We start from the raw sequence: 27,566 nt of genomic DNA, 5'->3' as shown, positions 1-27,566 counted from the left end.
TTTGCATGCCTAGATGGGTGTCAAACAGAATCAGAATATTTATACTGCAGGAGGAATCCAATGTGCTATTAAGCTCTTTATCACACATGTCCAGTCGGGGCGGATACGAACGTTGCAACAACAAACAATGCAAACACTTGATAAGAGTGCGAAGTACAAGATGACCCCTTTGACCAACAGCGTGGGTAGGCCTTAATCCAGCAGCGGATTGACAAAATCCGGAACGACCGATGTGCACATGATTAACTGCTCATGTGACGCCGTGCCTTTCAGTTGGCAGCCAGAGAGGCAGATCCCATTCCAGGACGTGCGGCTGCCTCCTCCCGATGACTGTGGCAAGGTCATCACCGAGGGGGATGAAGTGGAGGTGAGGAAAACCCCTCATACTGTGGCCATCCCATCGAGCACATCCCCAAGTCACCACTGATGTTTTGACTGCTATGTCCGGGATTGATCCTCGAGTCCGCGCCGGTTTTGCAATATGCTTAGAGCGGTTGCTTTGCAGCGAATTCCTGACGGACTGAAACTCGTAAGAGTGTGCAATAGTAAATGTTCAGACTTGATGTTGATGCCATCGTGGCGATCGTCATAACTCGCCCATCACGATCTCTATCATCACAGCCTTCACTACCATCGCCATTGTACTTAGCATCCTGTCCACTATCACACTGCTGTTGTCACTTCAGTCGTGACCTGTCGTATCTCATCGACCACGCCGGTCGCTATCGCAGCTTCCATCCTCACCATCAAGAGACCTCCATCTTCACCAACCTCCATCTTCACTGACATCCCCCATAAAGCCATTGGGGCCGAGTGCAGTTAGCCAAGCGCCTATTAAAAGCCGCCGCAGCGTACGAGGGGGCGGCGTGGCCAGCACCATGCGCTGCCACCTTTGTAGTCCCCAGTGCTGATGTTTGTACATCGCACCGGATTCTTAATTTAAGGCCGAGTCGATCTTGGGAAAGCCCAAGACTCCTTGTGCTTTGGTAGGCAGTGATGTTAGCCGTGGCCAAAAAAATAATTTGGGTCACTGGGTTCATATAAACCCACAGCGCCACCGCTTCCCACACCGCCGCTATGACCCCTGTCATGTGACCTATTGTGACATCCATTGCGGTCCCTAAAATTACAGTACTTTTGCAGGGAATTGTTAAAGTACCGCATTGGCAGTGAGTGTATATTGTATGAGACAATATGTTTAATTTTGGTCTGCATCATGGCTAGATTTTTAAACTAACTAACAAATCGATTAGCAAAAATTAGCTTTTAGTAAAACAATTATCTGTTTTGTACGAGAAAACATTATCTTGCTGGGTTCGAAAATACACAGAATTTATTTAGAGATTTTGGCATTTTCCTGCAGTGCGGCCACTTGAGAAGATGCGGTGATTTTTGTGTTTTGTTCTGTTATGGTTGCTGAGCACCGGCACCAAGTCCTAAAATTCCACGTGGCCAGCCGCAAAACGGCGGCAGCGTTGCGTACATTTGTGAACGCGCTCACGGTTTTGCTTTCGCACCCTCGCAGGTGTTCTCCAGAGCCAACGAGAATGAGCCGTGCGGGTGGTGGCTGGCGCGCGTGCGGATGATGAAGGGCGAGGTAAGGACTTGGTGGAATCCGCCTCCTGGCTTGGTGTGAATGTGAGCATCGAGTGCGAAAACCGCTTTTGCTGATGTTTTTTTTAATTCGATTCAACTTTCAGTCGATGGCCGAAATTGAACTCGCGCTGCTTGGTATTGGTGCAGTTTCACGAACCACTGCACCATCACTCTCGCTGCTTACCTTTTCACACCCTTCTTTCTGCCACTAAGTGGCGGTGATGTCACCACGTCGTTTGTGCCAAGCTAGGTGCACTTTGAGGCCACGTGAAGTGTAGGAGGCTCGCTGACAGGAGATGACGGGACAGACCCAGGTGTTCTGGGTTAACTGCCTGAGATGACTGATAGATGCATCACCTGTGCTCCCCATGATGCCAACTCACAATACACACACAATAGTGTTGTTTATTGTTCGTGGTCCATCCTGGACTTGAAGTAGGCCATGGGAAGACCGCATTCTATGGCACAAATCAAAAATGCCTCGGACCTGTCTGCACATAGAGCTTAATGATTTAAGTTTTACTAGCTTAAAATATGCTTCAAGAAAGGCCACTGCATGTATTAATTTACTAAAAATGAAAGGACTTTAGTTACAATAAAAATCCCCTCTTGGCCAATAGGCCTCCAGAAAAGCCATCGGGCTAAAACAAAAATGTGTTCACTCCTGTTCAACCTATTTAAGCAAAACCCTCCGATTCGGAGTTTTCATTTGAATAATCTTCATATAGTAGGCATTGTCCGGTCGGTGAGGGTTAGCGACTGCAATGTCGTATGTGTAGACCACTGTGACGCAGGGCGGTTAATGCAGGGAAACTCGGTGGGTGGCAGAGTGCAGTGTAGCAAAAACCCATATTGCGTACTGTACTTCTGTGCTAAAACATCTACGCTTCCCTGCCTTCACCAGCCCATACTGACCAACCTGGTGAAGTATGCACATGTTAACCTCTGACCTGCGTCCAGCAGTCTTATTGACAAAGGGCACGTACAAAGCAGGGCAGCGCGGTTCATTATTGTGCAGTCATTAGAAGCGTCTCGGCGTTGGGTAAAAAAATCAATCGGTGTTTTTCGGCGCGTGTCCTGACTTGCACCTCCGCGGCTTTAGAGCGTCGGTGATGTGTCCGGTGCATATTTCCTCCACCACGGATAGCTCTGCCCTATAGAAGGTCAATGCCGCAACTGTCATCATCGTCGCCATAATCCTCCCCATCATATACATCCTCACCATCATATGCATCCTCACCATCATATACATCCTCCTCATTGTCTTGTCATTTTATTTGCTGTTGAGCAACGTATTCTTTGTGCAGCCTCCACCTTGCTTGTCGGGAACTTCTTGATGCATTTCCTCTACCTCGCTTTGTATAAAAAGGTGAAGGCGCGGCCCTCCAATTACTCGCACCGACCCACTGCTGGTAGAAGCCCCTCCAATAGACGGAGTTCTAGAGAGCTCCTCTCTAGAGCAGTGGTTCTTAACCTTTACTGCAGCCTTGCACCCCTTTGGTTCTCAATCGTAGTAAAAAAGTATAATGTTCATATATATAGGTTTGATTAAACAATGTAAGTTGTACTTTTCGATTTAAAGCTTTCGTGACTGCAGGGATTCATCTTCTTGGTTCTTTCGGTAAAGTCACGTAAAAGGGAAATACGTGACTTTACCGAAAGAACCAAGAAGATTAGTTGTACTTATGTACCGTGCCTAATTAGTGTTTTCGATTATTTACCTTCTAAAAAAATCTGGCCACGTCTCTTACCCCCGGGGGATACGTGCACACCAGGCTAAGAGCCGCTGCTCTAGAGGGTATATTTAGCCTTCCCTTCCATGCTGGCTGGACTACCCGAACGTTGTCACACTCCCCCCCCCTCACCACCACTCGTGATTTGTGAAACTTGCCGCTCGTTTGAACTGCCGCCGTCGCCGGGAGATCGAATCGAACTCGCGACCTCTGCGTCGCGAGTCCGGTGTGCCGACCATTACACCGCGGCAGCAGCAGCATCCTCTCTCTGCACACAAATATCTGTGGTAAAACTAAAATAATAATAGTCTACGTTCACTTGCGTGGTTTATTTATGCGTTAAACCATTTTATCACTCGATTTGTTATTCAATAGCGGTGACATGGATACATATATATGACTATTCGGTTGCCGTGTGTGCATGTGTAACTGTATATAAATGTATGTATTATAAATGCTATCTTGGTGTGTGTGTGTATATACGTGTATGCTATACGTGTATATACACGCACACACCTCGATAGAATGGTCGCCATTCCATTCTTTGTCTCAAATGAAAGCTGGGTGCTGTTTCTTGGAACGAGTAAAACGCCAAAGCATTAATGGTCGTGCAGCTCACCCACCCCCCGCAGCTCCTCCACCCCGGGTGTTCAGGTTGTACCACTCGTTGCTCTGCGCAAAGTTCGACGTTTCGCTCCACCTGCTTGGGGGCTTCTTAATTGCGAACAAATCACTCGGGCACGACCCAAGAGCACATCGAAGGGCTGTACAGCACAGCTGAGAACGTACGCAGCAGTATTAAGAGCTGTGATTTAACTTGATTTAAAGAAGCCCGCTTAATAGACCTTGTCCTCAATAAATGGGCTAATCAATGCGGTTCCGTATGAATTAGCCACGTGGCCAATGAACGCATGCCGCCGTTTGCGTCATACTGCTTAGGGGGACTATTCCAAAGAGTGTTGTACAGCGGTGCAGGGTTGTTAAAAACACCCACGAGCCTGTATGAATCAGACCGAGGGTCAAATATTACTACAAGTACGGCGGAATTGTTAGCAGGTAAGTTTGCAATTCCACCGTGATTGCGATTCATTACGATTGACACCCGTCTAATATTGATTGACCCCTGGGGTCTGATGGTGGTGACGCCACACTTTGATGTGACGTACTCAGAGCGAAGTCGTGTGCCAGCCACTTGTCTCTGTGCTGCTTATTGTTTACAGCCTCGAGCCTGGCCCCTAGTCGTCGATGTTATTGAGTTCGGCAGACCACGAGCGTTTTTGTTTCGCATATTTGTTTCTTAAATTTCATTTTGAGGGTCCGAGCCGGAAGAAGCTCCAACATTGTGTAAAACTGTCGGGCGGAAATTTCCTTGCCAGCTCGCCAGCCTTGTTAACTACTGAGTTAGCCATTTAAGCTTTGCCTAACTAGGTAATTTTCTTGCAGATTAATTGCACCATCAGACTAGGTGAGTGTTTATCGAACGCCATGCCTCTTGGCGATCCTTCCGTGATGGCTTGTCGGTGTCCACAAACATAGTGTTATGCAGCGGTGTCACTTAAACGTGAATGGGGAAAACGTTGGCAATTCTCAATAAGTGGCACGCTGGTGGGGGGGGCGGGGGCGTCACGGTGGGAGGGGTCGCAAGGAGGGAGTTTGAAAAAACCACTGGACTGGCGCAACTCGCAACTGTTAGACCATCCACGTCTGTGCTCGCGCCGCGTGGTCGAATAAACTCTGGTGTTATTTCCCGCCGTGACGTTAAACCGCGCTATCGTGTTGCCGCTTCTTCCTGTGCAGTTTTACGTGATCGAGTACGCGGCCTGCGACGCAACGTACAACGAGATTGTGACAGTGGAGCGCCTCAGGCCCGTGAACCCCAACAAACCCGTGGGCAAGAACAGCTTCCGCAAGTTCAGCATCCCTGTGCCGGAGGACTTGCGGCAAGCGTGAGTGGAAAAGAAAAAAAACAACGCACGTCACGAAAGACGCGAACCCATTTCGTTTTGCTCCGTGTTTGTCTTTTAGGGTTATGTCACTTGGTGTAGGTAGTGTCATACAAAAAACATTGTCATTTAACCATCAACCACCTGATAAGATTGTAACGTTTACCTATGTATTGATCAAATTCTGGCCGATAAAGCTGCTCAACCGGTGGATTAAGACTTTTCACGACTGAATTGATATCGGTGTACCGGTGACCTTTCCCTCACTGCTTTGAGCTTAATCAAGTGATGTGCCTGGAAATCGGGTGCTTAATAAGAAGTCTACTTGAGTTTTGCTCTTTTCACTATCATCAGCTGTGGTCCTGCCACCGTTAGACTAAGGCATCCCCCACACGGTCACCGTTTCTAATCATCTCGTGGCACTACAATTCTCTACGGTGGTTGCACTTTCCAGCGCTCTGCCGCCTTGGGCTGCAATTCCATCACCACTCTTTCTCGTGGTTTGTGTGTCTGTATGTTGAACTTCCTTCGCACTGTACGTCGCCAACCGTGTTAATCGGAGGTACGGGGGACGAACAACAAGCTAAATTCCACGCATGCTTTTCGACACGCCGCTTTGCACTTCTTTTAAGTTTTGTTGTTTTGTCAGTGTCCGCGTTTCTCATCCACACGTCACGGCTGACAATGTGCACACATTGAAAACGTTCTTCCATGGGCAAATTGATGTTTATTATTATCTGTTTGTTTCGTGTAAAATAATTTCCTTGCTCCTGTTAGTTGCACATTCCCACCCTACGATGACCGCCACTGCCGAATATCCTGGGCTGTAGCCATCCCTGTAACAGAGCTGCTTAGCTCAATGGGACCTCACCAGCTGAGCAAATAAAGTCCGAGTCTGACATTCAGTTGTCCACAAGTATTCCATCCTGCCGTTGGTCACCTATTCAAGCCTTTATTTTTTCCATTGTTATCCCGTTAATTATATTGCATTGTTGAGCTGTGACATTTTTCACGATGCAATTGTGCAGTTCAATGTATTGCTTGTACTATTGCAGTACATCTCCCCACGTCTGTATTAAAACGTAGTTGAAATCGTTACCTGTGGCATGCATGTGATCAATGGTGAGGATTCAAAATTTGTCAAATATGGATGCTGGTCACAGTATGTGGTTCGGGTTTCCGTAAAGCTCAAATGTTTAGTGGAAACGATTTAATCGGGATTTCACAATAACGCTACACGGTGTGATACAACATATCTCGTTAAACGCTGTCAAAAGGTAACATTGTGACGAATCATCCTGCTGCCATTTTCTATTGCCGAGCATTGCACGAGTAGCTGTCCGTTGTGGCTCTGCTGTGCCCGCGCGCATGTCACTCTGCACCCAGGTGTGTGGATGAGGCCACTCACAGAGACTTCAAGAAGGCCATCGGAGCCAACTCTGTCGTGTTTGACACCGAGAGCAGCAGCCTAGTCGTCATGGTGAGTTCTTCAATGACACCCGCCACTTGCGTTCGTGTTGTGTCGATAACGTAACGGGTGTCTTGGCTCGATTTGTTTTTGCCTGAGGGACTCCCTGATGGCAGATGTGTCTGTGCCATTTATTCACTCAAGGAAGCCCCACCGTGTCGAAATTCCGTTTGACCATATATTCTCCACAATGATGCTCATGAGTATCAGTATACGTTTTGCATCAATATACAATTTTTTGCTAAACTGCGACCCAATGTGTAAAGGGGAGCATCCTTGCCTCGGACCTCGGCAGTTCACCAGCATTGCTTGAAGCGAGCCTGACTGCTGATGAGACACTGCGTGTCGAAACCGGTCCAGAGTTCGCTTGTCTTTAATTAATACTGCTGAAAAAATTCAGTCCCCGGAGGCCGTGCGGCTTAAATGGGTTGTGTAAAAATTACTTGCAGTCTGGCCTGCATTCTCACCTGTTAAAGCAAATTAAACTTGAAACTATATTCCATCCCATCTGTGCGCTCCTGGCAGGAGAATATTGCATTAGTTTTACCAAGTAGCCTCCATGAGCAACCACCACATGTCCAAGCAGTTCTGTGGATTGATAGAGGGGGGCTAAACGAACATGCCTCGGCTATAAGATCCCAGCATTTGTGTGGTGCTGGTTCCATCCTAATACAAGCACAGGAAATGCTGTACATATAAAACAATAGCCAGCTACAGCCGTTTGTCAATCCACTGTTAAGTCACAGCCTTCTCACATCGTGTAAGTCATTGGTGGGTGGGGGGTAGGGGGTTTATCCATACTTTACCACGCTGGTCAATGCGAGGTTGGCGGAGGGATTCCCTGGTACCGGTTTGCCACCGGTGTTGGCCGTGGCCGGGAAACGAACTCGGGGTTTGCCAGATTCGTAATGCGGTGCATGGCCTGCTGCGCCACAGCTCCGTGCGAGTCCCGCGAGTGGTCAGTTAGTGACACGTGTCTATTGCAAGTCGATTGGAGAGTTGCTGTAATTTATGCAGATTGCTCCTGGCGCGGAGCGCTCGCGAGCTTTGTGTACAAAAGGCTCCACGTGAAATGCAAATATCTCCAAATTAAAACCGAATCAAAATATGTATTTGTACGGGAGGAATCCAATGAGCTGTAAAGATCTTTTTTCACAGATGTCCGCTCGGGGCACATCAGAACGTCAAAACAACAAAAATACAAAAAGACAAATCACTAAAAAACAACATTCATCCATCTGCTGATCCATCCAGAAGGAACCTTCGGTACTTACCAATAAAAACCGCTGTGCTTTCTCTGACCCTGAGCTGCTGCTCACTGAGCTGTAATTTCGTCGTTGTTTGTGATCACGCAGTCCACGTGCGAGTCGACGGTTAAGCGTGCGGGCTTGCTCAGCGACATGCACTTCAGGAGCATCCGCACGAAGCTGCTGCTGCTGGCGCGCAACCAGGAGGCCACCAAGCAGCTGGAGGTGATGAGGGGGGGAGGTGTCTGCTGCAGCTGGGGGGTTTGCAAAACACGCGGGGGCGGTGGGCACTGCGTACCATGTTGTCGTGAATAATGGTCAATACGCTGGACTTGCAATCCAGAGGCCACCAGTTCGATTTGATCTCCTCTCTGCGCTGCAGTTGATGCGATAAGTCGTGTTCTTTAAATCTTCCCATCTTCGTCCACCCAGTAGTGTAGATGGATACACCATAGTCGATGTGTGGTGGGGTAAAGTGTGGGTTTTTCCACCTCTTCCAAGACGTCTGACCGGCTTGAGCCACTCACCACTGTGTAGCACTGTGTATAAGTATCCCTCGTAGTGCTGGGGGGGCGGGGTGGTCGTTACTTCAGCGGCCGAGTGAGCGAGCGATTTGCAGGGGCTGGACCTTCACCCGAACGGTGTGTGTGCGCGCGTGTGCGTGTCTGCACTCCAGACGACGCGGCAGCTGGCGGCGGCATTCCGCGAGGAGTTTTCGGTGCGCGACGATCTCATCGGCCTAGCGATCGGCGCGCACGGTGCCAACATCCAGGCGGCTCGCCGTGTGTCCGGCGTTTCGGCCATCGAGCTCGACGAGGAGGGCGGAGCCTTCCGCATCTTCGGCGAGGTGCGGCACTTGCGGCGTGTGCGCGTGACCGGGATGGGGGGTGGGTGGTGGGGTGGAAAAATAAAGAGGGGAAAAAATCGATATGTATAAATATCTAGAAATTAATAAGTACATGACAGCAAAAATATGTTATTTATGTGTACAAACTCAAATTAATCTATAACCATATGTAAAATCCATGCACCCAAAGGTGCTTGGTAGTGAGTTGCTCTATATGGTATTTAGACTTGAAACTTCCGTGAATGCAGGAATTTTTATTCTTGGTTCTTTCGGTAAAGTCACGTAGATCGAAACGTCGTGGTTTTTTTGCTTTTATTTTTTATTTAAATTACTTTTTTATTGTAAGTTTATTTTCTGTCTGCGAGACTTTACCGAAAGAACCAAGAAAATAAAAACTCTTCCCTGCCAATTTTTATTTAATCTGGAAGGAAAAAAACAGCTGAACATTGGAAATGATCATTGATTTGGAGGCATAGTGTCTTTCCACTAGAAATAAAAAGTGAAAAGTTGGCCTAAGTGGTGATTAACGAACAATCAAATAACCAGGAATGTGCTTCAATCCCTTCACATCTCGCAAGCTAAGCACAAGGGGGGGTGTATGTGTTGGTTAGAAGAGGGCACTGCAGCAACATGCATTGTTGTACTGTTCTATGCTGCCAAGTCTGCACCCCCCTCCATCACCATCCTGTGCTGACCCGCAGCGTGGTGAAGTACCGTCAAACGTCCCCCATGACACCCAGAAGCGTGGCGAAACCTTGATTGGATTTCAAAGTCCTTTTAAGAAATAAACCATGCAAGCGTTCTTTATATCCACAGCGCAGATCATCTGTATCAAGTATGAAAATGTAACAATTATAATGTGCCACGTTGCTGATGATTGACGTCGACGATGTACTGAGTGTACGACTCTCCCTCCGTCGCTCCGCAGACCCCGGAGGCCGTGAGACAGGCGCGCAGTATGCTCGAGTTCACCGAGGACTCCGTGCAAGTTCCAAGGTTGTTTGTCGGTGAGAAACAATTATCTCCTCCTGCTACGCGTTGACCCAGCTCCCACGGATGCAGCCGTTGCCGCTCAGCGCTAGCGCTGTGGGTGCCAACAGGGTCGGCTGATTTGGAGATTAATCCCCGGGGCTTTTTCTCAAGAGCAGCGTTAAATCCGCAGTGTTTTGGTGACAGCCTCCATGGCTCTTTCCAGGCACCGTCCACGTGTGTGCAGTCTCCCTCTAACCATGCCCGTTGCCCCCCTTTTATGACGGTGTCAAGGGTGTAGCCGTGAGACCTTCAGCGCGAAACACCGGCGGTGACGTCATGATTAGCTAGGCAGCGGTGGTGGCTACGCACGCGGCCTGTAATCCGGCATCTTTGTAGGCAGCGAGGGCTGGTGGATCATCGTGCAAATGTTGCTGCTACGAGTTCGGAAACCCGAGTTAAATTCTTGGCCACAGCTATCATTGGTGACCATTGCAATCTGAATAAGTCCTGGGCTACTGCTTCACAAATCCCAACTTACCGACCGAGTGATGTGTTTTAATAGAACCCCCATGGGAGCGTAAAAGTACAGTTCAATTGATTTTGCTGCGTGACCTCTGCTGCTCATCACAGTCAATAGTAGCTGGAAATAATAATGTTATCGGCATCTGAGCCTTTCTTGCAGTCTGCCGTAATATTTTTTTGTGGACAGCCCATGCCCGCAGAGGCCGGTTATTCTCTACATTTTGTTTAACCGGCCACGCCTTTGCTGGTGAGACCATGTAAGGCTTACACTTTTTATTTTAATTTGAACATGCTGTAATTGAACAGGCCGGTAGATTAAATTCCACTTTGTTTATGCAATTGACGTTGCCCTCTTTCCTATTTATATATGGCTTTTCTATTCATGTACATTTCCTATTTGATGTGTATGTGTGGACATTTTTAGCCCGGATGGTTTCACGAGCCCACCCACGCACCGACCGACCCACCCAACGACGCACCCACCCACCCATGCACCAACGCACCCACCCACAAAACCCACCCACGCACGACGCACCCACCCACACACCGACCCACCCACCCACCGATGCACCGATCCGCCGACCGTCGAGTAATTTAAACGAACAACTTTTCGCGGCTGGATTGTGCTCCAGATTAACGTGACTGGTGTTTGGTCTTCTCTGTCAGGCAAGGTGATCGGTAAAAATGGCAAAGCAATCCAGGAGATCGTCGATAAATCTGGCGTTGTGCGGGTCAAGATTGAGGGCGATGACACCAAGAAGCATACGCGCGAAGAGGTGAGGTCCTCTTCGTGCCCCAAATGCTCTCTTGATGACACGGAGATTGCGGGTAAAGACCCCCTGAATGATCCTGAGATGCTCTGAAGATCCCCCCAAAGGGTCTTGGTTCTTGTGGTTCCGAAGAACCCCTCCTCAAGCGTGTCGAGGCGCCGATGAGAATAGTTGCCCTGGAGATGATGTGATTATGAAATAATGTGATGGTGATAACTGATACTATCTTAATTTTAGAACTTTCGTGACTGCAGGAATTATTATTTGGTTCTTTCGGTTAAGTCACGTCTAAAGATAAAATAATAAATTAAATTAAATAATAGAATACGACGTTTCGATTGCAACACAAGCAATCATCATCAGGTATAATGAAATAGCGACATAATATCTAACCAGAAAACTATAGACAGACATATTAGCAGACAGATATCACAAGATACATACATAGCGAGAGCAACACAGGTGACAGAGAGACGATCACCCCTCTCTGTCACCTGTGTTGCTCTCGCTATGTATGTATCTTGTGATATCTGTCTGCTAATATGTCTGTCTATAGTTTTCTGGTTAGATATTATGTCGCTATTTCATTATACCTGATGATGATTGCTTGTGTTGCAATCGAAACGTCGTATTCTATTATTTAATTTAATTTATTATTTTATCTTTAGACGTGACTTAACCGAAAGAACCAAATAATAATAACTGATACTGGTGTTGGTCATGCTGGTAATTTACAGTTATTAACATGGTGATTTGTGATTGTATTGAAGCAGCACTGTTGATTAGTGGTGGTGATCATGCTGTTGACTGTGGTATCAAAGACAGTACTGTTGTGATGATGGACCCTACTGTTGATTGCGGCGGTGATGATAGTAGCGGCGATTGCGATGATGCTGGTGGCTGCACCGACACAGCACCGAATTCGCTAATCCTTGTCTGCTGCTGCTGCTGCCAACAGGGAATGGTGCCATTTACCTTCGTCGGGACCAAGGAGAATTTGAGCAATGCACGCGTTCTGCTGGAGTATCACCTCTCTTATCTCAAGGTACCCGAGCACGCGACACGCGGGGATTGCCGCGCCAACACAACATCAAACAACGTCTCCAGCGGTCGTGATGTGCGCAGCAAACCCAAGATTTTATTGCGCCCGGTTCTCGGTTATAGCCGGGATTCATTATCTCGGTGTAGGCGCGCGTACTCGCTCATCGCTGCACGAAGAGCAACGTGCTCACGGTGGTTACGTAACTTGATCAAGGCCAGCTCCCAGATTATTTTTCAGCACGGGGGCGAGAATCGTCTGCTTGCAGACGCAGTTATAGCGGTGGAGGGGAGGGGGGGTGTAGTGTAGATGTTGTGTGAGATGGACCCTTCTATGTATGTACTTTGAACTTTCGCACTGTACATAGCCAACCGTGCTAATCGGAGGTGTGGGGAAGGACAACAATTTTCAAATCTAGATTGACAACAATCTTAAACACAAAGCAGCGTCAAAGAAATGAGCTTTCAATCTAGATTTAAAAGTGGATAGCCTCCAGTGGCTTCCTAATATCGGATGGAAGAGCGTTCCAGACGGCCGCAGAAGCGTGTTTGAAAACGCGCGCGATGCAGTGACCGTCTTTGCTCGATGGCTAGCCAAAAGCCGCTGCTTATGAGGGATGCATGATGATACGCTCCTTGACGAGATCGGCAAGGTATTTTGGTTCGTTTGTGGCAAGCGCTTTGTGTGTAATGTGTGACCTTATAAAGGATGGGTCTCTCCCCTGTACCCAACTTAGACGTTCAACGTCGTGCCGTGTGACTCTGCTGTCCGTAGTGAGGCTGTGAATTGATGTGGATTTTCTCCGGGTGCTGTGGGTTTTTCCTTTTTTCTTTCTTTCCTACATCCCAGAAATAATGAGAAACGTGACCGTTTTGATTAAAGTCCTCCTGAAAAACAAGTGAGGTTCATTGTACAATGGTGGTGTTTATTATGCTGAATGCACAGAGTTAAACATTAAATATGTATTTCAATTGCAAGCATGATAATGCAGTATATTACAAAATACGTACTTTCTGAAATAGAGACACAAAATGTACAGTCCTTTATCATTCCACTGCTGGATGAAGGTCTCCTTACGCCATGTCGGTTATGGGGGGTTGTTTGACCATATCTCACCGTGCTGTACGTTAAATCTCAAAGGTACATCTTACAGCCCTTGGATATCCCCGCGATAGGTCGTACAGTTAGAAACATCATTTTAACTTTCTTCGAACTATACATTTCTCTCGTCGACATTAACACTGCACCATCAGGGCCGCTTTTAATAGCGACAGGAGCTAAATAAAAGCCACCGAAATTCCTCAAAAGCGCTTGGCAGTCAAAGGACGGGGAGGGAGGGAGGGAGGCGAGTATATCTTGCACCCACGACACATTTTCAACCGATTCAGCGAAGCGGGTGCCCCCTGAGCTATGTGATTCTGAAAATAGCCCCGGCACCACCACCTGTCGTTGAGGCCTGTGTCTCGTCCGTTACAGTCTCAGCAGAGGCCGGGCGACCACGTGTTGTAGTCTCTCGCCGCACGAGGCCGCCGCCGCTGCAAGCCTACGCAGTTGGGCTGTGTAAACGTACACGCCTTGTTCCTTCACTCATTCGCTCGCTCGTCCGTCTGTTTCAATCGTTTAGGACTCGATGCTTGCGTCGGGTCACGCGCGCAAAGAATAATTTCTTTTACGGTGGGGTGGGTGAGGGCGGTGAGTGCGTGGTTAGCGCACTGCAGCCTCGGTTTGATTCCCAGCAGCAGTTGCAGCAGCTGACTTCAGTGGCGAGTGGTAATATGAACTGGTCTTGAGCGCATAGCCAGTTTCACCAAACCGGCGTGGTGAAGTGCAGTCCATCGTTCCCCATGTGGTGACACGGTGTAGAGAGAGAGGCTTGGAGTGTGTACAAGGGTTGCTTGTTATTTATAGTATTGTGTGGCATGGTAATGGACAGTGAGTGTGGTTGAGATGCTCTCTATCCTTGCTTGGCCAATGTGTGGACGTTTTGGTTTGGCTGACGATGTTTATGTCAATGGTATTTAATTCAGTTCACATTGATCCCCAGCAGCTGCTAGAATGTTTTGTTCACCGTAAAGTTATAAAGGCGACTTGGACTAGAATCAAATCTCGATCCCGAAACTCAGAAATTCATGAAATCCCGTTGGGGGGTGAATCGTTACAGATATGAAATTTTCTCTCGATTTAACTCCGTAGATCTGTTTAATGTTTCCTCGAGCTTGATTTTGTAATTGTACCACAATCAGTCGAACAAATATTCTGCCCCGAGCCGACTTGCACGACAGGGAATTTGTAACTTAACATTGATGAATATTTGTGCAATACCTTTGTTCTTATACTCGTTGTTTTTTTCGGTAAAGTCACGTATGTAGAAATAAAATAAAATTTAAATAAATTAAATTAAATCACGACGTTTCAAACGCAACACAAGCGCTCATCAATTGATGACGATGAGCGCTTGTGTTGCGTTCGAAATTTAATTTATTTAAATTTTATTTTATTTCTACATACGTGACTTTACCACCGGAAAAAACCAATGAGTATAATTTCTGCAGTCACGAAAGCTTCAATTCTAGACCTTTGTTCTTTTAAATCTGACACTGTTCTTTTTGCGCCGATTTCTATTTGCGTCATTCCTGCGCTTTATTTTGTTTGTTTTTGCACTTTGTCATTTTGGCGACCCAAGTCGCCGCTTCAAATGAGACTCCGATCCTCAGTTCTCATGTTCTCATCCGGTTAAACAAAACAAACACGATACACTTGCTCAGAGATCGTTTGTCTCACAACGGCTCAAGCTATGGCTCGCGTTGACTTGATGCCCTCTTCGCAGCGGTGTTAAATTTGACACTGGTCATTTCGACTGCTAATACTTTCATGTGCACCTCAGGAAATTAAAGTGGAAAGTAGATTACAGCGCCAGGATTCCGCGAGCTAAGCGCCTCGCCTTAGCGTGGCCAGTGTAGGGCGTGGGAATCCACAGATGTAGCGGATTAGACCCGTTCAGAAATCCCACAAGTCACACATTGGGGGCCTTCAACTTTCTACTGCGTGTCGGGAATATTGCGTGTACGCGCCGCGCTCCACACCCGACGCCTCCGAAGCTCAATTCCCCCGCTCATGGCCAACATCGGTGACGAATATCTAAACCGGTCCCAGGCCTCCCCTGAGACTTGGCATATGGTGCGGTTGTCTAAACAGCGCTGGGGAAACGAAGGCGGACAGGCCTATGGCGCTGGCTGCATCGCCCACTCGTGTGCCATGCCGGCCTCGAATGGTGCTCGTGAGCAAGCACACTTGCCCTAACAGCATGGAGGGGACATTTGTCTTTGTAGCATATATTGGCATGAAAAATGTACAACGGTAACGCTGTACCGAAGTAATCGATTGCATACTTTTGTGTGTTTATTACTTTTAAGTTTGATCTTGAGTATTGCTATTGCTGGTAAATTCTTAATGTGTTGGTTTAGATTATTTCTGAGATCAACTGAATGTGAATGAATGGTATAGATTTATTGTTGTTTTTCTTTCCAATTTTCTTTCACTTTCATTCCATCTCAGACCATTAGTCAATCCTCTTCATGCTCTTAAATATCCTCTTTGTTGTTTCCACTGTGAGGCCCTACTCCTGCGATTGAAGTGGGCACGTCGCATCGATGGTAGTCACATTCGTGACCAACGGCTTTCTTATAACTCCCTTTTAACTATAATACTCTCATAACCGATGAAATCTGCTCGTGTGCGGGTACAAGATCGGATTGTGATGTCGCGGGACGTTGAGAGATGCCAACAGGAGGCGGAGTCCTCTCGCCCAGCTGGGGGATAGATAACCGCCAGCGATGGCGACAACGTTATATCGTCGATTGCGCGAACGCTGTCGGCCTCACGCCCCGCGTCTCGCCCCGCGTCTCGCCATGCGCAGGAGGTGGAGGAGCTGCGCATGGAGCGGCTGCAGATCGACGAGCAGCTCCGTCAGATCGGGCTGGGCTCTCGCTCGGCACTGCTGGGCGGCCGTCCCGGCGAGCGCGAGCGGCCCGACGCCCCCGCCGGGCCCGCTGCCGCCGCCGCTGACGACTCGGCGCCACCGGGGGGCCCGACACGCGGGGGCCGCTCGTACCTGGGCCGCGGGCGCGGCAGAAAGGCCTACAACTCGGGATACGGTGAGGACGCCCAAGCGCCGTGTGGCTTCGATGCTTTTCAAACCCGAGGGTGAAACGTTTCGTGCGTCAGCTTTGTCCATTTCTCTGTAAACGGGGGGGTAGTTCGTTCACTGTCCTAGAGACGATCCAGCACGAACAAAACTTGGGTTATGTACGTATCTTGGAATTGTCTCGCACCGCACGTAGCCAACCGCGCTAATCGGAGGTGTGGAGACGGACAACAAACTAAACCCAAAAAGCATTTCTAAAGAGATGAGTTTTCAATCTAGATTTATAAAGTTGATTTGTCAAAGGGTTTTTCCGCAACAGCCCATGGCGAGCAGAGCCAATATCCGAGCACAGTTGTGTCATCACGGACTATTGGAGTACTTCTTCCATGATGCCGATTGTGACAATGACGACAGTTACAATGACAATGTTCTCTAATTGCTGGCCCCATCCCATCCCCCTCCCACCGCGACCGCCGCTTCGTAAAAAGGAACCAACTCCGAGCACTCGAACGCGTCCGAGACGGAGTCTGAGAGACGGGACGAGCCGCGGGGCCGCGGGGGCCCAGCGCGCGGCAGGGGCAGCGCCCCCACGGCGCGAGGTGGGGCGGCACGGGGAGCCGCCTTTGCCCAAGGTACACGGCACTCAGTGTTCAACGCGGGCACGGGGGAGTCCCCGCGGTTGAGGCTTCCGTTGGTTGGGAGAAGCCGATGAGATCAAATGGTGCCTGGACGGAGGAGGGCAAAGCCCCGCCGTGAGACTGCCTGTAGCTCGCACAAAGCGGTTTTTGTAAAGAATTATTGAGGGTAACAGATATTTGACCAAATTCAACCACCGAGCATTAAACGTTGGGTTCGACTGCTTTACGAGATCGCAGAGGTAACTCTGTGATAGCCGCTTCCATGGTCCTATCTCAGACATGGAAAGAACATCTTCTTGGTTCTTTCGGTAAAGTCACGTAGAAGGGAAATAATAAAAAATAAAACATAATAAAATAATAATATTACGTTTTATTTTTATTATTTCCCTTCTACGTGACTACCGAAAGAACCAAGAAGATGAAGCCCTGCAGTCACGAAAGCTTTAAATCGAAATGGAAAGAACACTTGTGAATATTTATTTTTAAAGGTTGTATCTTTTAGAGTGGCAGAAAAACTTGAAACCTGTCCTTAGGACGGTCGGCTTCCTGGCTCGTGCATGACCAGCTCTCTGGCGCCGCGTCGCGGTTTCGTGAATTAACGCGCGTGCACACCCTGCCCCCCTCGCCCCCTCCACGCTTAGGGGGAAAGGAGACGGCGGGCGCCAACTCGCTGGGATTCGCCGAGGACGCTGAGCGGGCGGGCGACACGGACGGCAGCGACGCGTGGCCCCGGCCGCGGCGGAAGCAGTCCCGCAGGCGGCGCACGGACGAGGACGCCGTGGTCATCGACTCGGTCAGCGAGTCCGACACCACCTCGGTCAACGGCAACGGTGAGCGTCTTTCGGCTCGGCAAATGGGGTGTGATTTGAAAGACCGCCGAACGTATTCAAAGTTGCGTCGTTCAGTTTTATCGTTGCGCAGTGGCAATATGGTCCAGGAGCTCGATGCCAATGTCGAGGTCTGCTGCTGGCAACGACGAGAGGGCTTCAGGAGAGAGAGTTTCTGTTGATTTGCTGTTCCTTCTCCATAGAAGGAGCGCAAACGATAGTGGTATTTACTCTGCTACGGTTGCATGGTCACAATCGCACTGCTGTGCCTTGTCTGTAAAGTTACGTCGTTACATTATTTCCAACGATGCTTTGTAGACGTGCAAGAATGCGTCAGTTCTTCTATTAAAATCGCAGGAGGATATTTTTTTTCGTGCTAAACGATCGAGTAATTGTTACGTGTGGACGAAGAGCGCGTGCAAATCTTTAACGACGACACGGCAGTCTTGAGATCACAGAGTCGACGCAAAAAATAAGATGCTCGCTCTATGTACCGTAGGCCAGCTGTCTGCGTTAACAGCACGCGGCCTAATATTTACAAAACAAAGACTTTCAATTTTTATTTCGATTTAAAGCTTTCGTGACTGCAGGGATTCATCTTCTTGGTTCTTTCGGTAAAGTCACGTAGAAGGGAGATAATAAAATAATAAAAATAAAACATAATAAAATAATTCTCACGACGTTTCTGCCACAATGCAAGCAGCCGTCCTCAGGTGGAGAACAGGTCTGTTCTCCACCTGAAGACGGCTGCTTGCGTTGTGGCCGAAACGTCGTGAGAATTATTTTATTATGTTTTATTTTTATTATTTTCCTTCTACGTGACTTTACCGAAAGAACCAAGAAAAAGACTTTCAACTCAAAATAGTATTAGCCCGACCCATTCATGCTGCGTTATAAACACGTGGCCACCGAGCGGACAGGGAGGAGGAGCCCATCGAGTCCCATAAAACACAGAGGGGGACCAACGGGCCATCGTTCTGTGGCCATTCCTGGGCCTGCGAGGAGGGGGGGGCAGCCTTTCAATGGCCGTGCGAGCAAGGCACGCGATCTGTCGAGGGTGTAAACGGCGGCGGTGAGAGGTTTGCCCGACGGCGTTCACGACCTCCAGACGAGGGAGAGGAGCCGTCGCGGAACAAGAGACGGAACAGGAGCGCTCGCCGGAGAATGCCTGGGCCCAGCTCGCCGAGCCTGGAGAGGCAGCCAGGTAGTCGGGGGAGAGACGCCGCAGACGCTACGTGCGTGCGTGCGTGCGTGCGTGCGTGCTAACCCAAGAGGGTTCTCAACTCGGTGATCCCGGCATTCCCGATCCCCCTTTACACAGCCGCGATCAAAATCTCACTTCATGGACGGCCACGCGGCAACACCGTACAGACTCGCAGTCCAACTCCGGCGGGTCGGCGGGCACGCGGTTTTGTTGTTTGAGAAGTGATTTGTTTGTTTTACTGGCGACCGCAAATGACTGACACTGCCCATCGCCTCCTGGCTTGGCCACACCTCTTTCACCATGGCGGAGGGAACTTCCATAACAACCTGAGCCGCTTAAGTAATTATAGGATCTGTATGGCTTACAAATAATCATTATCAATGGGCATTGTGGGTAAAATAAATTATTATAGAAGCGTGCTGTCCTTCCACATATATATATAAAGATAACATTTTTAGTGTGGTGTTTCTGGAACAATATTGTCCAGCAGCATTTGCTTATGCGGAAAAATCCTGATCTGGTTTCGACTTTCTGAGTTTCATCAGGAAGGACGGGCTTGCTTAAGAAATGCTGCTTGGCTGATGGATGTTCCATGCAGAAACAAAATAATGCGCGGTTATCGCTACCGCTAGATGATAACGCAGGAATGGTACATGTAGGCCAGGAACACAGTAATTCCTCCTTTAACGCGGTAGTAGATGCGTTCCTGAAAAGTACTGCATTTAGCGAAAACCGCATTTGGCGAAAACAATTTCCCCACAAATAATGTAAAGATAAAGTTTGCCGAGATACGATTTACTACACAAACAGTAAGGTGGTGAGACAGAACTGGGGTACGTTGCCACGTACTGTATCACTCCGCTCAGCCACGCAGCTCAAGAAAGTAGTTGGTCGTTCGACCGCTCAAAAACTGCGTTATAATGGGGTGTGCGCATTCTGCGTTGTGACAACGCGTTGTAGTGTAAACACCGCGCATTCAGCGAGGACCTCCCGTACTTGTCATGTTACAAAGCTCATCATTAGACCTCCTTTGCCAGCACCAAAATATAATAATAGGGTTTTTCCCCTTTTTTCTGGCAACAAAACTGAAACCTTTTTACGAGGGTTCATGTCTGCATTATCCACAATACTTGCAGTCAAAATGCAAACAAAAACACACACTATGATAATATATGCATTGTCCTTGAAACTGATTGGTCCACACCAAGGGACGGCTTTCTTTCAAGGGACGGCTTTCTTTCAGCTTCAGGTGTGACCCCCTGTTGAGAACTCTTTCACTGAAACCCGCATGGTGAACTTGAAACAGGGAAACACAAACGTTAACTTTATCGAGGTGGTTTTAAGCTGTTCATTTGGTGAAATGCTTGTGTGTGCCGTGTTCATGTACTAACTTTTTTGAGTGTGATAACTGCATGTTGTTGTGAAAGCGGCATGTTGTTGGCCATAATAACATTAGTTTGCCCTAGAAGCGTGGCAGTTTCAAGATGTCTTTTGCAGGAGGTTCTTGCCTTTGGGATATTTGGCTAGATTAGTCGGATTTATTTCAAAGAATATTTGAGTGGCATTTTTTTTTAGTTGTGTGCACTTGCTGAGCAACAGGCCCCAAGGCCATAAACCACCCAAACGGCCAGCAATAAACAGCACGGTCAAAAGTTGTGTAACGGGTAAAAGACGATGAGATAAAATTCCAAAGGTGAGGGAAGTGTTGTGACCTGTAAATGTGGTGGTTGAACACGGTGTAGATGGTGCTACCCGAGTCCTCGGCGGTTGCCAAACAAATACATTATAAGGTCGCACTCAATACAATTTGTTGTCCTTCCACCACACCTCAGATTAGCACGGTTGGCTTCCCTACGGTGCGAAAGAAGTTCAACATACAACATGGGTGGATATGAGTAGAGGGCAAATTCTGCTATCCACTACCCTCTAATCCCCAACGCAATTCATTTGGGCGGTGGTGGAGTTGGTCCAATCGAGACTGACGCAAGGGTGCTGTCCTTTTGTTGGCGTCAAATCGGCAAGCCTTCGCTAGACTTTCGCACCTCTGATTAGCGCGGTTTGCTACGTACGGCGCGAAAGACGTTCAACATGCATGTTGGGCACGGAGCGCCGCAACGATGTCGCCATTCGTTAGCGACGGTTGACGGGGCGACACGGCTGCGCCGTTGTGGTTGTGCGTCGAACGTTAACACGTGCGGGCACGCGCGTGTGTGTGGTGTGTTGAAGTAGTTTGCTGATGGGCGACTCCGTCGTTTGAATAATAACAAACGCTTGTTCCAGGGCGGTTGGAGGAGCGGTGCGAGGTGGTGCATGCCGTTTGAGCGCCATTGTCGCTGTGCCGTAATTGTGCATGTTCATAACGTTGCACTGTTGTTGTAATGCTGCAAGGACTTCTCAGTTTCTGGTTTCAGACTTTAAAATATATATAGAATTGGCGACTTTACACTTCAGTTATCTTTGAATTTTAGAAAGTAAACATTTTTTGGGTAAGCTGAATTTTTGTTGAAAGTTACTGTATCGTCTGCTTGCTGCGCTGCTCTTACGCATCGATACGCGTCGATCTTTAAGCCTTGCGATTCACGCATCGAATCGCGTATCCGTCGCATTCAATGGGTCAACGTAACCTCTGCAGCCACGAGATGGCGCTGCTACATTCACCAGGGCTCAAAATAAACCTGCTATTGAATTAACTTGCAACCCTCAGTGTGGAGACAAGTCATCATCACATCTCTCGGGGGGGGCGGGGGGTGGAGAAACGTGACAATCCCATCCCTACCATTCGCACACTTTACACGGGCGCTTACAAAAAAGTTGCAAATGAGCTATCCTGCTCTACGTGCATAATTAGTGCAGGGTTTTGTTGGGGGCAAAGGGTGTGCGACATTTAGATGACCCTTGGGCGCAGGATTTTTTGTGCCCCGCCATGGTCTGAATCCCACAAGTATTATCTTAATGTTGTTGTGTTTTTCACCACCCCCTGCCCCCCCCCGCCACCCCCGTGCAGTGACTGTGGCAGATTACATTTCAAGGGCCGAGTCTCAGAGCAGACAGTTGCCACCACCCGCTGATTCTGGAAAGGCCCCTAACGCACAGGTAAGTTCTCATTCATTGCCCAGGAGCTGTGGGTGGATGAATCCTCATGGTCAGAATTGACCAGGTGGTTCATAGAGGTTCATGTAATGCCTTTTGCTAAAACATTAGTGTGTGAGAATTACAACAGGGGGAAAAAACACGCATAACAGCATTCTTTATATCCAGCTCGCATCATTTGGTATTATTGTTGAGATTTTGTTTGCAAATTGTGCGGTTTTGTGTAATGAAGTCATCGGGCCTAAAGGATGTTATCGTCCAAAATAATGAACCCGGCGACCTGAGTTCGCTTCTCGGCCATGGTTGACATCGCTCGTGAATGATTCCAGAACCTGTCCGATCGCCTCTCTTCACGAACCCGCACAGACCAGCGTCGTGAAAGTATAGTGGTGCCACAGTGACGAGATGTTTTCTACCTCGCCTGCTATACAAGAGGTGGTGACGGTTTCGATCCCGACCCCTGACACCTGCTGTTTATTGGGAGTTTGCATGTCGCTCTCCCCGTGATCGCGTGGATCTTTCTCCGGGTCCTCCGGTTTTTCCCTTCACATTCAGAATCAACATCACGCGTTTTAGAGTAGTTGGCCGCTATAAATGTTCACACGATAGGCCACATTGTTAAGCGACAGCTCAAGTGGGCCTTACCTAGTTTGGTTTAGTAAAAATACGAACAAACCCTGTACACGCTGTGGGAAGAGAGGCTGTTGTTATCCAGCAGTGGCAGGACCATGCTGCTGTCAGCTCCCGAGTCTGAACGTGTGCGCTGCGTTGCCCCCGCTCAGGACCGCGCCGGCGCCATCGCCGCCGGCGCTGCGGAGCGCGGAGACGCCGCGCCAAAACCTCCCGGCGCTGCGGTGAACGGCGCCAGCAAGCAGCTGCAGCAAAGAGGATCCAGGGAGCGAGGGGCCAGGAGGGGAGACAAGTTTGAGGGGAAGGTTGAGACAGCTGCCCCAGCAGTAGCAGCGGCGGCAGCTGCAGCTGCGGCAGCCACCAAAACCGTGATGCTTAATGGCACCGACTAGAGGAGAGATACAGAGAGAAAAAAGAGAGAGAGATGAAACAAAAGATGACATTGTAATTCAAACCGTTGTTGCAGTTGTTTTTCACCCCTGAAATTTCCGTCTTTGAGAAATGCAGTACGAAGGTGAACCCTGCAAGAAAAAAAAAACCGAGTCATTGGTTTTTAAGACGTGTCCGTTTTTTTGTACTTCTAAAAAAAAAAATACCTTCTTTTTTTAAATTGAAACAAGCAATCCACGTGAGGAGTGCCTTGTGGAGGAAAAAAAATAAGTATATAAGGAATTAATATACAGATGTATATTGTTAAGAAACTACTACTACTAATAAATTAACAAGTAGGGGGGATGTAGGCTGGCATTTCGGCGATGCTGCTTCGCTATGGGACGTGCGAAGAAATAAAAAACAAAACCTTTGTCGCGGGAAAACAGTGACGCTCAAGAAGGACTTTGTAAAAAAAAAAAAAATGTGCTGTATGATGTTGCATGTTACATTTCTCATTCTATCCGGCACGGTGTTTTTGTTACCTTTCGGGGGGGCGGCGGCGGCACGGGGCGAGGGGGCGGGAGGCGCGCGGCCTCTTGTGGATGCTGAGATTGCGAACGACGACGTTTTAAGTGACAATTGTAAAGCGAAAGGCCCGCGCGCAACGCACGGTCAAGTTGCAAGAGGGGGGTGGTACGGTGGAGAGAGAGAGAGTTCCGTGCGCGGCGGACTTGTTGCGTTTTTTGCGCCAGGATTTAGTTTCGCCACGGAGGAAGAGAGGAGGACGGATCGCCCGCCAACTTGGTTGGTCCTTCACCCGCCCCGGGTCGGGCAGCAAAAAAGAAAACGGAGGAAGAGAGAGAGAGAGTGTCTCTCGTTGAGGTGTTGAGGTGGTCGGCCACGAAGCGATGAGCTCCGGGGGAGTCCTGGTGGCACGTGGGGGTGGGGGGCGGTTAGCGCGTTGTAATAGTAACGACGAGCATTGACGGGGAACGAACGAGAGATTTGAAAATCGCGTGACGAGTGATTCTGTCCCTTACGTTTTGGTTTTTTTTGTCAACTGTTATTATTGAGAATTAAATTACATTGCTTTTTAAAACCAAACTGAGCGTTTTTCAGTTGTTTTTTTCCTCTTCGCACAAAATATACACGGAACGTTTTGGTGGAGTTTTTGTTGTTTGTATGTTTTAGTTTTACAATCGCCAAGTGAAAAAGTAAAAGAAAAGCAAGTGGCTTAGTGGGAGCGAGCTTTGCTCGGTGTGCTCGTACCTGACGCACGGGGGTGGTGGTGAGATGCAGACTCTGGGACAGAGGTTCGCGGTTCGAATCTAGCGACCGCCCTGCGTAATACTTTAATACTGCGGAGTGCATCATTAGACCTCCTTTGCCAGTACCAAAATATAATAATAGGGGTTTCCCCCTTTTTTCTGGCAACAAAACTGCAACCTTTTTACAAGGATTCATGTCTGCATTAACCACAATACTTGCAGTCAAAATGCAAACAAAAAACACGATATATGCATTGTCCTTGAAACTGATTGGTCCACACCAAGGGACGACTTTCTTTTGAGCCTCGACACAATTGCGTTCACCATAAAAGGCCTTCGCAGTGCACGCCAAAGCATCCCGTGATGTCATTCGCTAAGGGCATGCCGTGGTGCGCTGGTGGTCTGAATAAAATACGGAAGAAAATGTACCCGCTAATTACTCAATTGCGATTACACGCAACAATGAATTGCAAAAACTTGGCAGGAACCTTCTGAAAACGAGTCGTGAGACTGGGCGAGGCCTTTCCTGGGTGATCGAGCGTCTTTAAGAAACTTGTTCCTGCCTTCAACAGCTATGATTCTGCCGCAGCTGTGCGATTTATTTGGTTAATTTCCAAAGTGCAGGCTGCTGTACAGTGGCAGTCATAGAACCTGCAAACTCTGAAATTACAGACCAATAATTGTTTCCGTTGAAATGCTTCCGCAAATTGGCTCTTAGACACATCTAAAATTCAGCAAGTCACGTCAACTTTAAACGTAGGTTTTTGCGTAGCCAATACAATTGATCCATTTGTTGGCTTTGTGCCAAATTTCATGTCAACCCTCCACCACAAGATTGTCCTGATTACAAATATATATAATGCAATGAAGATTATTCGTTGAAATAAGATGATTTTTTTTATTAACCTGACAATCGTGTCGATTAGCACGGTTGGCTACGTAGGGCGTGAAATAAGTTCAACAAACATGACGAGGATTCTGGCGTGAAACTGCCGCCAGGTAGCCCAACCCACGAGCCACGTGTGCATCAAGTAACGCGATTGTATGGACACATTTGCTTTTTGTTTTGCATTTTCAGAATCCTTCATACTGGAGGAATCCGATGAGCTCTCAAAAACTTGTTTCCACAAACAGTACAAAACCATGGTTGCAGTTAATCGTAAAAAAAAAATCTCCCAAACGCAGACAGAACACTAAACCATCTACATCCAACCAGGCAAAGCCCACGGAGGTATTAATTTCTTTTTCAAAAGCGACCTGGCCACAAATAGCCCTGCAAAGTCTATTTATCATTTGGACATCATACGCATGAATGCTATTGATTAACATTCGGTAAGGGGATCGATTCTAAGAATACCATGAGCTTCACGCGAGAGGCAAGTGTTTGGGAATTACACCCAATTCTCATCACGCTTTTCACTATTACCGTTGTGTTTAAAACCTGGACAGTTCACACTTTATATATAGACTAGCTTTACTACCCGGCTTCGCCCGGGACTTGGATTCACCACGCCCGGCCGCCTTTGTCTCCCCAGTGGCGATGTTCACAACAGCAGTTACTCGTTTGAGGCTGAGTCGACGTAGGGGAGGCCCAGGACCGGTTCAAATAATCGTCACCGGTGGTGGCCGTGAGCGGGAATCGAACTCGGGTCGCCGGGTGCACAGCACAGCGCGCTAACCACGCCACTACAATGCGTTTCGCTTCCACATGTGCGGGTGACATGACAGATGTGACGTCACGGCTCATTCGCCATGCACAAAAATATGCATTATTGAGCCCACCCCCCTAAAATACAAAAGTGTATTTTTATAATGTTTGCATGGTGTACTGTCTGGAAAGTACCCACATGGCAAATTTCAAGTTTGTTGCATGTCGGGAAGTACGCTAAACATTTTGAACAGACACAATCACACATTTCCCTTTTATATATGTAGTGGTGATACGCGCTGGGGTAGCGATCAGGTGCCAGCGCGTCGTGATTGGATGTGTGTGTGTGGTGACGCGCGCTGACGGTGAGGGATCAGGGGTCAGCGCGGGATCGTGGGTTGTGTGGTGCTGATTGGCTGGGTGCCGGTGACGCGCTGGTGTGGGAGTGATCGGGTGGCAGCGCGGCGTGATTGGTTGGTGAGTGGAAACACGCGCTGGGGGAAAGAGGATCGTAGAGATAGCGCGTTGTGATTGGTTCACTAAGGAGCGATGCTCACATCGAGGTCCGCATCCGCTCTGTCTCCCGGGAGGAGGGACTATATAAGGTGATGCGCACAGGCGCACGGGGAGGGGGTAACCAGCGAAGACTGAAGACGGAGAGGAAGAGATAGGGCCCTGCGGTACCTAGTCCCGCAGTCCTGTGAGGACCGGGACTCTGTGTAACCCAGAGGCGGAGTGTAGGGTGAGCATGCAGTGTCAGCATGCAGAGTGTGTAGCCAGAGGCATAGGGTCTACACGAGACGAGTCTACACGAGACGAGTGATGTGTGTGTAGCCAGAGGCATAGGGTCTACACGAGACAAGTCTACACGAGACGAGTGATGTGTGTGTAGCCAGAGGCATAGGGTCTACACGAGACGAGTCTACACGAGACGAGTGATGTGTGTGTAGCCAGAGGCATAGGGTCTACACGAGACGAGTCTACACGAGACGAGTGATGTGTGTGTAGCCGGAGGCATAGGGTCTACACGAGACGAGTCTACACGAGACGAGTGATGTGTGTGTAGCCGGAGGCATAGGGTCTACACGAGACGAGTCTACACGAGACGAGTGATGTGTGTGTAGCCAGAGGCATAGGGTCTACACGAGACGAGTCTACACGAGACGAGTGATGTGTGTGTAGCCAGAGGCATAGGGTCTACACGAGACGAGTCTACACGAGACGAGTGATGTGTGTGTAGCCAGAGGCATAGGGTCTACACGAGACGAGTCTACACGAGACGAGTGATGTGTGTGTAGCCGGAGGCATAGGGTCTACACGAGACGAGTCTACACGAGACGAGTGATGTGTGTGTAGCCAGAGGCATAGGGTCTACACGAGACGAGTCTACACGAAACGAGTGATGTGTGTGTAGCCAGAGGCATAGGGTCTACACGAGACGAGTCTACACGAGACGAGTGATGTGTGTGTAGCCAGAGGCATAGGGTCTACACGAGACGAGTCTACACGAGACGAGTGATGTGTGTGTAGCCGGAGGCATAGGGTCTACACGAGACGAGTCTACACGAGACGAGTGATGTGTGTGTAGCCAGAGGCATAGGGTCTACA

At 48.6% G+C, this 27,566-nt stretch overlaps 1 protein-coding gene across 3 annotated transcripts; it reads left to right on the top strand.

Annotated features, from left to right (window-relative positions):
• Window positions 1-273: 273 nt before the first annotated feature.
• Window positions 274-24,146, top strand: LOC144735695 (RNA-binding protein FXR1-like; the record flags this gene model as incomplete). Of its 3 annotated transcripts, XM_078618175.1 has the most annotated exon segments (15): window positions 274-367; window positions 1,526-1,597; window positions 5,127-5,275; window positions 6,659-6,752; window positions 8,096-8,212; window positions 8,664-8,834; window positions 9,763-9,841; window positions 10,995-11,104; window positions 12,057-12,143; window positions 16,054-16,291; window positions 16,770-16,913; window positions 17,561-17,749; window positions 18,855-18,950; window positions 21,955-22,043; window positions 22,823-24,146. In XM_078618175.1, coding segments are annotated over 15 exon segments (1,969 nt in total), but the record flags the coding sequence as incomplete, so codon positions are not given.
• Window positions 24,147-27,566: the final 3,420 nt, after the last annotated feature.

This window comes from Lampetra planeri, chromosome 56, assembly GCF_965212315.1.
Source record: "Lampetra planeri chromosome 56, kcLamPlan1.2.h2, whole genome shotgun sequence".
NCBI classification, from domain to species: Eukaryota; Metazoa; Chordata; class Hyperoartia; order Petromyzontiformes; family Petromyzontidae; genus Lampetra; species Lampetra planeri.
Note: the sequence above shows the minus strand (reverse complement) of the source record. Positions and strands in the feature narration are given on the sequence as shown.